At 34.4% G+C, this 12,182-nt stretch overlaps 1 protein-coding gene across 6 annotated transcripts in view; it reads right to left on the reverse strand.

Moving 5' to 3' along the window:
• The window catches only part of ERC1 (ELKS/RAB6-interacting/CAST family member 1), a 532,268-nt gene that overhangs the window by 403,207 nt on the left and 116,879 nt on the right, over positions 1 to 12,182 (reverse strand). For 4 of the 6 annotated variants that reach the window (XM_047866436.1, XM_047866435.1, XM_047866438.1 and 1 more), the window contains 2 exons: positions 10,911 to 10,994; positions 7,169 to 7,336 (listed from right to left, as the gene is read on the reverse strand). In XM_047866436.1, the coding sequence (XP_047722392.1) occupies positions 7,169 to 7,336; positions 10,911 to 10,994 (252 nt within the window). The remainder of the gene's footprint in view (positions 1 to 7,168; positions 7,337 to 10,910; positions 10,995 to 12,182) is intronic. The other 2 variants (XM_047866437.1, XM_047866441.1) reach the window with 1 other exon arrangement.

Below are 12,182 nucleotides of genomic sequence, written 5' to 3' on the forward strand. Positions count from 1 at the left end.
TCCTTGTATCCTCTTGTAGAGTCTTGGGCTTTCTTGCTTCTACTTTTTGGAAAACATTAAATATAAAAAATGATTATTTTTTAATGTTTTATAAAGCTCTCCTGGCAAGCCAAGTCACAGGATTTAGAAGGAGATAGGGTTGAGGCTGAATACCATTTTAATTTTCTATAATGATTACTGTTCATGTTTTCTATTAATTCTTGAACCTACTTTGTCACATTTTCCAGAAATGTATTCTTTTGTTCTGTCTTTATAAGCTTATCAGAATATAATTGCTTATAAATGTCTTTTATTATTTTTAAATTGTATGGTGCTAGTAGTTCTTTATCATTCTGTAAGAGACATTCCTATCTGATTAGCCTTTTTAAAACAACACTTAGTTTATTTTATCCTCTACTGATTGCTTACTTAGTATCTGTTACCCTCCATTTTACTGTTTCTTTGGTTTTGTTATTTTTTTCCTAGTTTCCAGACTTACATACTTAGCTTATTTGCATTTATTCTTTATTATTTTCCAATAAACATAAAAACTAGACATTTCCCTCTAGATACTAGAGGATTAGTTGTACCCCACAGATTTTCTTTTGCTTTCTGTTCCAGTCTCCTTCAACCCATGGTCATTAAGTAGTATATTTTCAACACTAATTCAAAAAGATACATGCACCCCTATGTTTACTGCAGCATTATTTCCAAAAGCCCAGATATGGAAGTAATCTAAGTGTCCATCAATAGACAAATGGATAAGGAAAACATGATATGTATACAATGAAATATTACACAGCCATAAAAAGGATGAGATCTTGCCATTTGAGACAATATGAATGGGCCTAGAGAATACTATGCTAAGTGAAGTAAGTCAGACTGAGAAAGACAAATACCGTATGATTCCACTCCTAAGTGGCATTTAAAAACAAAAAAATGAATAAATAAAAAAAGCACAATCAGGCCTATAAATACAGAAGACAAACTGATGGTTGCCAGAGGGCAGGGGAGTGGGGGGTTAGGCAAATTGGGTGAAGGGGAGTGGGAGGTACAAGCTTCTAAATATGGAATAAATAAGTCACAGGAATAAATGCACAGCATAATGAATACAATGATATTGTAACAGCAACATAATGGGACAGATGGTAACTATACTTGTGGTGGACACAGCATAACATAAACAAATCACTGAGTTGTACACCTGAAACTTAATGTAATATTATGTGTCGATTATACTAAAAAGTACTACATTTTCAGATTCCAAATTTATTTGTTTTATGTTGCAATTCTTCATTACTGATTTTTTTTTTTAATTTATTTTTGAGAGAGAGTGTGTGAGTAGGCAAGGGGCACAAAGAGAGGGAGACACAGAATCCAAAGCAGACTCCAGGCTCTGAGCTGTCAGCACAGAGCCCAATGTGGGCTTGACCTCATGAATCATGAGATCATGACATGAACCAAAGTCGGACATTCAACCGACTGAGCCACCCAGATGCCCCTTCATTACTGATTTCTAATTCTGCTACATTGGCGTCAAAGAACACAGTCCAGGTGACTTTAATTCTTGGGAATTTTGACATATCCTCTGTGGCCTAACACATTTGATTTTTATGACTATTCAAGAAGTTCTTAAAAAGTGTTTTCTGTATTTGTTAGTGCAATATTTTACAGAATACCTATTTGAGCTTATTAATGTTATTGAAATTTTCTGAATTGTTTTTTACTTTTGTTTCTTTGATCAAGTTCTGAAAGCAATCTGTACTAATGAGCAACTGCAACTGTTGGTTTCATCTATTTCTCACCACTGTTGTTTTACACATTTAAAGGCAATGTTGTTAGATGCATAAATGTTCACAATCATCTTATTTTCTTGATCTACTGCTCTTTTTATCAGTACATAACATCGCTCTTTGTGCTTTATAACTTCTTTGCCTTAAAAGATAATTTAATTAATGTTAAAATAAGTGGGAGGGCATATTTTCTTGATAAACCTTTTATTTTATTTTTTAAATTTTATCTATTTTTTTTAATTTTTTTTAATGTTTATTTATTTTTGAGATAGAGAGAAACAGAGCATGAGCAGGGGAGGGGCAGAGAAAGAGGGAGACACAGAATCCGAAACAGGCTCCAGGCTCCGAGCTGTCAGCACAGAGTCCGACGCGGGGCTCGAACTCACAAACTATGAGATCGTGACCTGAGCCGAAGTCGGACGCTTAACCGACTGAGCCACCCAGGCACCCCAAATTTTATCTATTTTTTATTTTTAATTCTGCTATTTTTTTTGTTTTATGCTTAACTCTTACTGACAGGATATTTCTGTATCTTATTTTTTAGCCCAATTGAGGTCTGTATTTTTTTAAGTTTATTTATTTCTTTAAGTTTATTTATTTATTTTGAGAGAGAGAGGGAGACAGTGCAAGTGGCGGGGGGGTGGGGGAGTGATAGAGAGGGAGATAGAGAATACCAAGCAGGCTCCACGCTGACAGCACAGAGCCCAGTGCAGAGCTTGAACCCACGAACTGTGAGATCACGACCTGAGCTGAAACCAAGAGTTGGATGCTTAACTGACTGAGCCACCCAGGCACCTCGAGGTCTGTATTTTAATCTACATTTAACTCATTGCATATATTGCCTTTCCCATATTCATACAATTTTGGCCAACATTTTTGGTGTCTACATACCATCTTGTTTCTCCCCATCCTCACTGCCTCATTCTTTTCTATTCTCCACTAGATAGACTAAATTTTATACTGAACATTTGAAATTTATACACTGTTTTTATTCTCCTAGTATATTAACAGCAATACTTAACACTTATGTTTTCCTGGCATTTTCTCAAGTTTATCATTATTAGCATCTCCACAAACAAGACACGTTCACCACTGTGAATGGTGCTAATTCACCACTGGAGTTGGGAGACTGGTGGTGGTGGCAGGGAGCCCCCCAGATCTGAAAGCCTCTGGTATAATAATATGTACCTCTACTCTGCCAACACTCTTTTCCTAAAATGATCTTCTCAGGTATAGAGGGAATGAGAAGGAAGAAGGGGCACTCAGAAGCTAGACAGGCCATCTTCACAAGCTCACTTGAATACCACACCAATGTTATACTGCAGTACCTGCCCCCACCACTACCCTATGACTCATACCTGGCTAAACACTGCTCACAATGGTAATGGAACAATGATCCACCTAGAACACTGGAAGAGAAACAGTCACTGAAAAATATCCCAAACCACCACATGATGCCAAATCCTCCTTTATTCTGAGTTGTTTCATATATACACATATATTCAGATTCCACACAAGGAGGCATTATAGCATTATGATCAAGAACATAAGTTTCGGAGTTTCAATTGATTAGACTCTGAATCCCAGGCAGTAAGTCATGTAACCTCCATCTCTCCAAGCTTCAGTGTGCCACCTATAAAACATTATGACAATTCTTATTTGCTAGAAGATTACTGTAATGCTAACTAAGAAAATGAAAGAAAGTATACACCCCTGCATGATACGCAGAAAGCATTTAATGTTAGGTATTATCAAGTATGTTTTTTAACTAGATTATCTCTCAAATGCACTCTAGCCCTAAGGGTGTATTACTAACTCTAAGTATACTGGGGAAGTCAAAACTCTAGTTTGAAGAGCACAGCATATTGGGGCGCTTAGTTGGGAATGCAAGCAGAAGGTGCATGTCAAACAACAATGCCTAAGCTCCAGTGCCTAAACATGCTAGAGCCTGGGCAGTTCTTTACTTTGTGCTGGATGCTGAGTCTCTGACCAACTCTGAAAGAAAAGCCACTTCCTATAAACTGTCAGTAAGAAATGGATGATACCATTCACCTATAATAAACAGAACTCTAGGGACGCCTGGGTGTCATCTGATACTTGATTTTGGCTCAGGTCATGATCTCAGAGTTTATGAGATCAAGCTCTGCACTGAGCATGGAGCCTGCTTGGGATTCTCTCTCTCTCTCTCTCTCTCTCTCTCTCTCTCTCTCTCTCTCTCTCTGCCCTTACCCCGCTTGTGTGTATGGGCATACTCTCTTTCTCTCTCTCAAAATAAACATTAAAAAAATAAAAAATAAATAGAATTCTAAAATTAAATGTTCTGGAGAAGAAAAAAATTGTACTACTTTGAGGCAGTAAGGCTTCCATTATTTTAACATACTGATAAAATCAGCTCTGCTCATTGAGAACTCAAACAAAATAAATTCATTGTAAGGTCTATGGTACGTCATCAAGACTTAGAAACAAGAAAGTGGGCATAAAATAGAAAATTTATTGAAAATATTATATTATAATTTCCTGAAAGTCCCAGGGTATTAGTGAGAGTGGCCCCAAGTGCCAATCAAAAGTAATGTGCTAATTTAAAACTTCATGTAACTCTTAACAATAAAAACAACAATCTTTATCTTACCTAATCCATACCATTAATCTGAGGATCACATAAAACAACAGAGATCAAATAAAAGTGCTTATAAATATTTAAAAATATTTGAAATCCACTGACATTTAATAATTCCCTCTAAATTCAGAGGAGAGCTACATAATTAAACATCTATTCTAGCCACAAAAACCTTAGGAAGCTGGTACTATCATTATCCTCATTTACAGATGAGGAAATAAAGGATTAAAGAGGTAAAGTAATTCATCCAACATCACATAACTAATGAACACAGACAGTTGCATTTCAAATTTAGGTCTGACTCCAAAGCCCATGCTTTTAACCACTATGTTACTAGATCCAGACCACTTCTATGAAGGTTAACAGATTAGAAGAGATGTTCATAAAACAGGAGCAATTCCAGAGATACTATATATATTGTACACTGCCCATCACAAGAGGGCCTCATTCCCTGGACCATGAACAGGAAAAAAAAAAAAAAAAGAAAAGAAAAAAATCAGGTCTTTTCCCATATCCCCATTTTACTTTAAGGATTTTTAAAAACTCCTTGATCCATGTTCTTTTTCACACATGCTTAGTGATGTGAGCATTAGATCAAAGTCCAAGACAGCTGAAGAAATGAGAACTAGATCAGTTAAGAACAAATTACAGAAAATATATGAGAATTTGTTCAAAGAGCTGGTTCAAACTGCCTTTTATTGGGCTCTCATGAGAAAGATGCTTTGGAAAAAGTGACCCTGGTCAAATGTCACCAATGTAATTTGAGAAAAAAAAGTACATGCTAACAAATAGGCATATCACATTCATATAATCATCCTAGATTCAAAAGGACATTAGCTTTTACACTGTCATCCTTTTGGATGAGATAGTCGTATTTGAGCAATTTGTCCTAGTAACTTATAGGGGTAATCACTGAAACTCAGTTACTTCCATAATGGCTAAAAACAAATATAAGAACCATTCAAGAATGACCACAAATAGTCTTTAGTCTCTATGGTACAAGAAATCAATCACAAGCCCATCTGTGTGAGACCTAGCGAATAAGAACATTATTTGAGAGGGGTACAAAGAAAAGGATGGATTGCCAGGAGGAAAAAGTAATTTATTAGACTGTGACAAGCTTTTAAATGTTTGCATTATCATTAACCAACTGCCTGGTTCTCTGATTCACACACCTGCCACCACCAGCCAATGCTATCACAGTAGTAAACTTGGTCGTAGGCTCACCTCTAAAACACTGGCACCCTCTTCTGACCTTTATGCAGTACTGCATGCACACCAGTTACTGGGGTGAAAAATTCTAATAAAGCCATTAGTAATTTTGCAGGTAACATTTTCCAGATAATTTTATATTTGTAATTCCCTGGATGAACATAAAATTAGCTTAATAAACATATGAAAGAGCATATCTTCTAAACAAAGTTTATGCCAATGAAGAGAAAACCAACTGTGTTCTCTTAATAATTTCAGAGATTATATATTAGCTGATTTTATTACAATAGCAATAATGATGACAATAACGAATAGACAAAGATTTTATTGCGTGCCAGGCACTAGGCTGATGAGGCAGACACTCCTACTCTTGTCATCTTACAGATGTGGGGAAAGTGAGGCACAATGAAGTTAAATAACCCAGGATCATGTACCTGAGAATAAGTGGTAAAGCTGAATTTCAAACTATGGCCCTGCAGCCAAAACCTAATTTTATCCAAAATATCCCCGTGAGGGAAAATGAAGTTATCATGATAACATGAGACATGACTGAAATAGAAACAGTATAGGTTATAAGGAAAATTACAAACATATCATCCAAATCCCTCATTTTCAGCGAAGTCCCAAACTGTACAAAAATAAAATATTACATGAAAGAGTTTTGGCCATTTACCCATTCCTCCTCACTTGAAGATTCTCAATCTTCTGGGTCTATGTTTTTATACCTTCTTTTTACTCCTAATTCCTCTTTTCCCTTTTCCCTAACTATGCCCTTATTTACCTATCTGGTTCTTTAAATGAAAAGAAAAAAACTAATCCACATTGTATGCCTTTTCTTCTATAAAGCAGAACTACTTACCTATTTCTACCTAAATTCCCTATTTCACTATATCTTTAAAAAAATATTTAAGATAGTAAATCAAAATAACATCATCAATTCCTTCTCTTTGATCATTACAATTATAATAGATTCTCATGTGTATGGAATTATTTAGGGCATTCCTACCTAAAATCAGGGCTGAAAAACTAAATAATCTAAGATCTCTAAAAATAATAACTTTATTTTCAAACAGGATATGAAGGCACATCATCTAACAATCTATGATTCAAAACAAGATCTAAAACACTTCTAGATTCTGCAGTTTGCCTACATAAAGCTATTCATTATATCAAAAATTAAGAACACTTAATAATCTAAACACAGGGTAACCAAGGTCACTGTCATTCACGACTAGAAAATTCACATGGGTCAGAACAAAATACTCGTTTAGATTTCTTTTTAACAACTATCGTTACATTTCATAATGTTAGAAGCACAAACTTAGGGAACGTCTAAAGAATTAAAAACATGCACAAACTGCACCAGATTTAATTTATTAGATCTAAGAACTGAAACAAGATAGTTACATTTTTACTACAGTAACTGATCACACTGCTAAAGAATTAATCATTACATTATTCATATCTCCCAAATCTAACAAAAACAGCACAGGTAAAGGTGCCAAGGAATTGGCACGTGAAAGGTGCCAAGGAATTGGCTCCCTGAAAATTCCAGAATTCATTTTACCTCGGTCTGTAGGATGGCAGCCCTTTGTTCTTTAGCAGTCAAGGACTCCTTCAGCACTTCAATGTGTTGCTTACTGTCTGAAAACTGGTTTGTGAGTGTTTCTAGCTTTGTCTGTAGGGCTAGTAGTTCTGTGTCCTTTCTGGACAGCTCCTGCTTCACCTGACCAATCTAGAGGAAAAAACAGAACATTGTAAGTAAAAAAGAAATGAAACAATCACCTCTGATCTGAATCTTTTTGACAGATCTGAGTCACAAAATACTAACTATAGCATTAGTTTTATGAGAAAACACAATTTATCTTTTTGTATCACTTAATCTTGGATAACCACCCACCATAAAAAACAACAACAACAACAACAACAAAAACAAGTTTTCAACAAATAGGGATATCCCAGTTTTCAATTATTGTGTTTCCTAAATACTCTTCAAAATCTCTTAGAAAAAGAATAGACAGAGAAAAATCCCAATTCAATTAGACTACTATGAGATAGCAGGAAGCACCTGAATACTATTGTGCTGATCAGTTTTCATTTTATTAAGTCAGACCTCTTAAAACATAAAGCAGGATTAGTGTAGATGTAAAACAGAAGGAAAAAAGAAAACCTCCTAGCATTGCCATTTAAAGCGAAATTCGAAAGCTGCTGCTAGTATACTTTTTATTTTTTCATTCACAAACAAAAGTTTACATAAAATCCTTATCTTAAAAAGCCACCATTAGTGTTTTAAGGCATTATAAACCTGTGCCTTTTAGAAACCACATAATTTTGAGGAGTTAGAGATACTGACCTAAAAAAAGATTCCACCAACAAAGTTCTATCATCTACAACATGTCGTATGAACTAAATGGATAAAAGTAAATGCATAAAAGCTCAGCCATAAGAATCTACATGTGTAATTTGAATCTGAATTATCTGACAGAAAATCCATAAGTCAAGAGGTGTCCATTCATTCTCCCATAAATTTCTCATCTTAACTTTAAAAAATTTTTATTTCAAACATCTTATTTACATCTAAGAATTTTCTAAATAGTCTGTTATTGTAAATGTACAACAAATAAACAAAAATCAGAATTGCTTTTACATTCTGTCTAGTGCCTAGCAAGGTAGCTAGCTGTGCACTAACAGATTAATGACCAGAAGTATAAATCCCATAAGAAGTCCATAATTTATTTCAGCATTACTGATGAAATGAAAAGTACTTTGTATTTTTTTACATCTACAGAATCTGTACTATAATAATCTGAGGTATAAAGGACAATTTTGAGAACAACTTCACATGAGGAAGTGTGAAATAAATATTACTTTAGTTAAAATTAGACTTTTGGGACGCCTGGGTGGCTCAGGCAGTTAAGCGTCTGACTTCAACCCAGATCATGATTTTGCAGTTCATGAATTTGAGCTCCATGTCAAGCTCTGTGCTGACAGCTCAGAGCCTGGAGCCTGCTTCAGATTCTATGTCTCTCTCTCTCTCTGCCCCTCCCCCGCTCATGCTTTGTCTCTCTCTCTCTCTCTCTCTCTCTCTCTCTCTCTCTCTCTCAAAAATAAATAAAAATATTTTAAAAATAAAAAATAAATTAAAATTAGACTTTTAAGGAGCACTAAAAATTAATTTCTAATTTACTCTTCTTGCTTAGCGACAAGCCTTTTCTCATATGCATGAAAATTCTATTTGCAGATTTAATTAATTATTCATTCATTCAACAAATATTTCTATATGTTTATTGTATGCAAACTACTATAGGATAACTAAGAATGTCAGTGGAAGATAACTGTAAATGGCAGCTATCTTCATCCTGAAATATACAGATGTACCCTGAGTTACCACATACTGTAATGCTGTGGCATCTTTCATGACATCCCTTTCTAACAAAAAACACATATTAGTATTTTTCTATCCTTAACATACAGGTTGCACTAAAAATACACTTATGGTATGAATTGATTAGGAGAAATGTTTAAAATTTTATCACTTTTTCAGCTCAAGAACTATTACGGCTTAAAGATTACTCAAATTTCCAACTACTTCCAATCATGTGATTAAAAATAAATATAAAATCCTTGTTTCCTCAGCATCTACATTTTTAAATGATCTTCAAATATTACTATATTGACCATAAAGAATGAAAAAGGAAGAAAATATTCTAAATGGAAAGCAGAGTTTAGAAGCACACATTTTCCATAAAAGTTAGGAGCACAAGGCTTTGCAATCACACCTGAGGATAAGTGTGTCTTTGAGTAATTACCTTTCTAAGTCTCGTTTTCCTAATCAGTAAAATGGAGCAAGTAAACTAATGTTACTGTATTTAGACATTAAATAAAATAATGTATGGAATGTGCTTATCCTGTTGTTTGGTATAACAAAGAAATATTTATAATAGGTAAGAAAAAAAAGTAAAGTTATAGATCAACTACTCCTCTAGATAATACAGTTACTGTAAACCAAAACCAAATTAGTCCCTTTTAGACAAAATATGTCACTTTATTATCTGTATTATAAAGTGGTCCATAAATAGCAAAATATCAAATTAGCACAAGTTTTGTTTTGTTTTGTTTTGTTTTGTTTTGTTTTGTTTTGTTTTAATAATGCTGCATTCCTGTCTTATCCCACAATTACTTTCAGGAGCAGTTTTTCCTGACATTTGTGTGACATATGTGCACATGGCCTAGCCACAGAGCAGTAAGTAGACTGAAGAGCTTACCAGCACGGGTTCTGGAATCAGACTGCTTACATAAAAATCAAACTCTGCCTCTTACTAACTGTATTTCTTTTTTTTTTTTTTAATTTAAATTTTAGTTAACATACAGTGTGATACTGGTTTCAGGCACTAGTTATATTTCCTAAGCACCACTCTGTTACCTCAGTTTCCTCATCTATAATTTGGGGGTGATAATATACCTACCTTAGCAGGTTATAAATGCTTACATGTTAGCTACTTTATTATTTTTTTATTATATTTTGAAATGGAATTTAAGTTCTTTAAACAGAAGATTAAACTAGATTTAGACACTTAAAGTATGTTTCATGCTAATTCTAATTTACTAGATAACTCTAAATAAGCAAATCACTTTCTATGTATCTGTTCTAAAAAAAAGTAACATCTGTTGTAAAATCACCTAATGGTGACTTAAAGATAATACATATGAAGTTAAAGCACTTTACTCAAGAATTTCAAATTCTACGAGAGTCGATATTAAAAGTTCTCATCACAAGAAGAAAATAAAATTGTAACTATGCATGGGTACTATGTAGGATGTTAACTAGACTTACTGTAGAGGTCAGATAGATAGATATATCTCAAATCATTATGTTGTACATGTATCAATTATACCTCACTTTTTAAAAAAAGAATTTTAAATTCAGATAAACACTACAACCTAGAACATCTACATATTCTTACACCAAAGAAGAGAGATCATCATTCATATAAACAGCAAGTATCTACAAAAGGAAAGGACTTAAGAAAAAACAAATTTTGAAGTACAATCCATACAGTGACAAAAGCAACAATAAAGAACCAGATATAGGGCTTCCAGAACATGTGAAGGCTCACTGCACACAAAGTGACATATGGGTCAAACTGGTGAACATGAGTCGGTTAAAGAGCAGAGCAGGCTGGTTAGTGCTAGTATTGGGCAAAGCTGCCAACCAAAGAGAATGAAAGTATAAGCCACCCAGAAGCCAGAGCCAGCAGGGTCCCACTGTGGGATCACTGCTCACAAAGAGTAAATCTTACGGCAAAGACCTCAGCCTGAAGACCAGCCGCTCTCTTTTTCAGCTCCTCCCCTTGAGCCTCTTTCGAACTTAGCTCCTCCTTCAGTTGTTCTACCTGTCACGACATTGTTATTCTTTTTCACTTATGTGTCAATTTAGGTATTATCTGCTTTTCAGCCAGAGCAGTAACTGGAAATGACAATAATTTAAATAACACAATCAAATCTGTTCCCTTAATTCCCTCTTCAGGGCACCCTAGATGATTCTCTATTTTCATTCACAGGATTTTTTTAAATGGACTCAAATGTGCCCATCAGCAAATGGAAAGCAGAAATTATACTGTAGCATATTTTGTTCTCAAATTAGCGTGAAAAATACAAACTAACAGAAAGTTGGATATGTGAACTGTTAAGTTCTAAAATTAATATAAATTGTCAATAGTCACTGATAACAGACTCTTAAAATAATAAAGGAATATTTTACAGACTTTTATGCCAGGTATGGATACCACAGCAAGAAACTAGAAACCAGAGATGGAGTTAGAATAATGGTGTATCATTCCTTTATAGTTTTCTGTTCTGAGAAACTGGGGAACTAATACAATTGGGATGCAGGAGGTGTTTATTTTCTAGCTAATATTTTATCATCACAATTAGGTTTTTAATTAAACCAAAACAAACCTGGCAAATTGATAGCTGTAATAAACTAGATCTTCCAATTTGCCTAAATAGGTATAGAATCAAACTAAATGGCTTTGGATCTAAGGAAAAAATATCGTGCCTAGTTAATACATATGAACTGACATGTCTCTCTGGTATGTATCCTACTATAGATATATCAGAAGTACACATGGGAAACAATAAACCTGATACAAATGGATCTTTTCTAGGGAACGGACCAAAGGGCCTTCCTTTTTATGTAACTGTATTTGAAGGGAAAACATGATTTAAGACATTTCAGGGGGTAAAAAAAAAAAAAGGTAGGGGGACTGGGTTCAGCCTCTCAGGGTTTGACTATTAAAATACAACTACACAAGAGGTAAAGAACTTGGTGTCTCATGTTGTGAGAAAAACTCAATTTGATGGAATTTATTGAATCACCTCTGAAGTACTAACAGATATAAATGTTAAACTGTGACAATACATATCAGCATTATACGATGAATAATTTTCTTTTAAGGGAAAACTTGAAATAACTATATATCAGTAATTCTGACTTTAATTCTGGGAAAGTTCAATTCGAAAGAATTATAAGTCTTCTTCCCTGAAGTTTGATAAAACAATGTGAAGCTCTTCATCATCAC

The sequence above is a fragment of the Prionailurus viverrinus genome, chromosome B4, assembly GCF_022837055.1.
Source record: "Prionailurus viverrinus isolate Anna chromosome B4, UM_Priviv_1.0, whole genome shotgun sequence".
In the NCBI taxonomy this organism is placed as follows: Eukaryota; Metazoa; Chordata; class Mammalia; order Carnivora; family Felidae; genus Prionailurus; species Prionailurus viverrinus.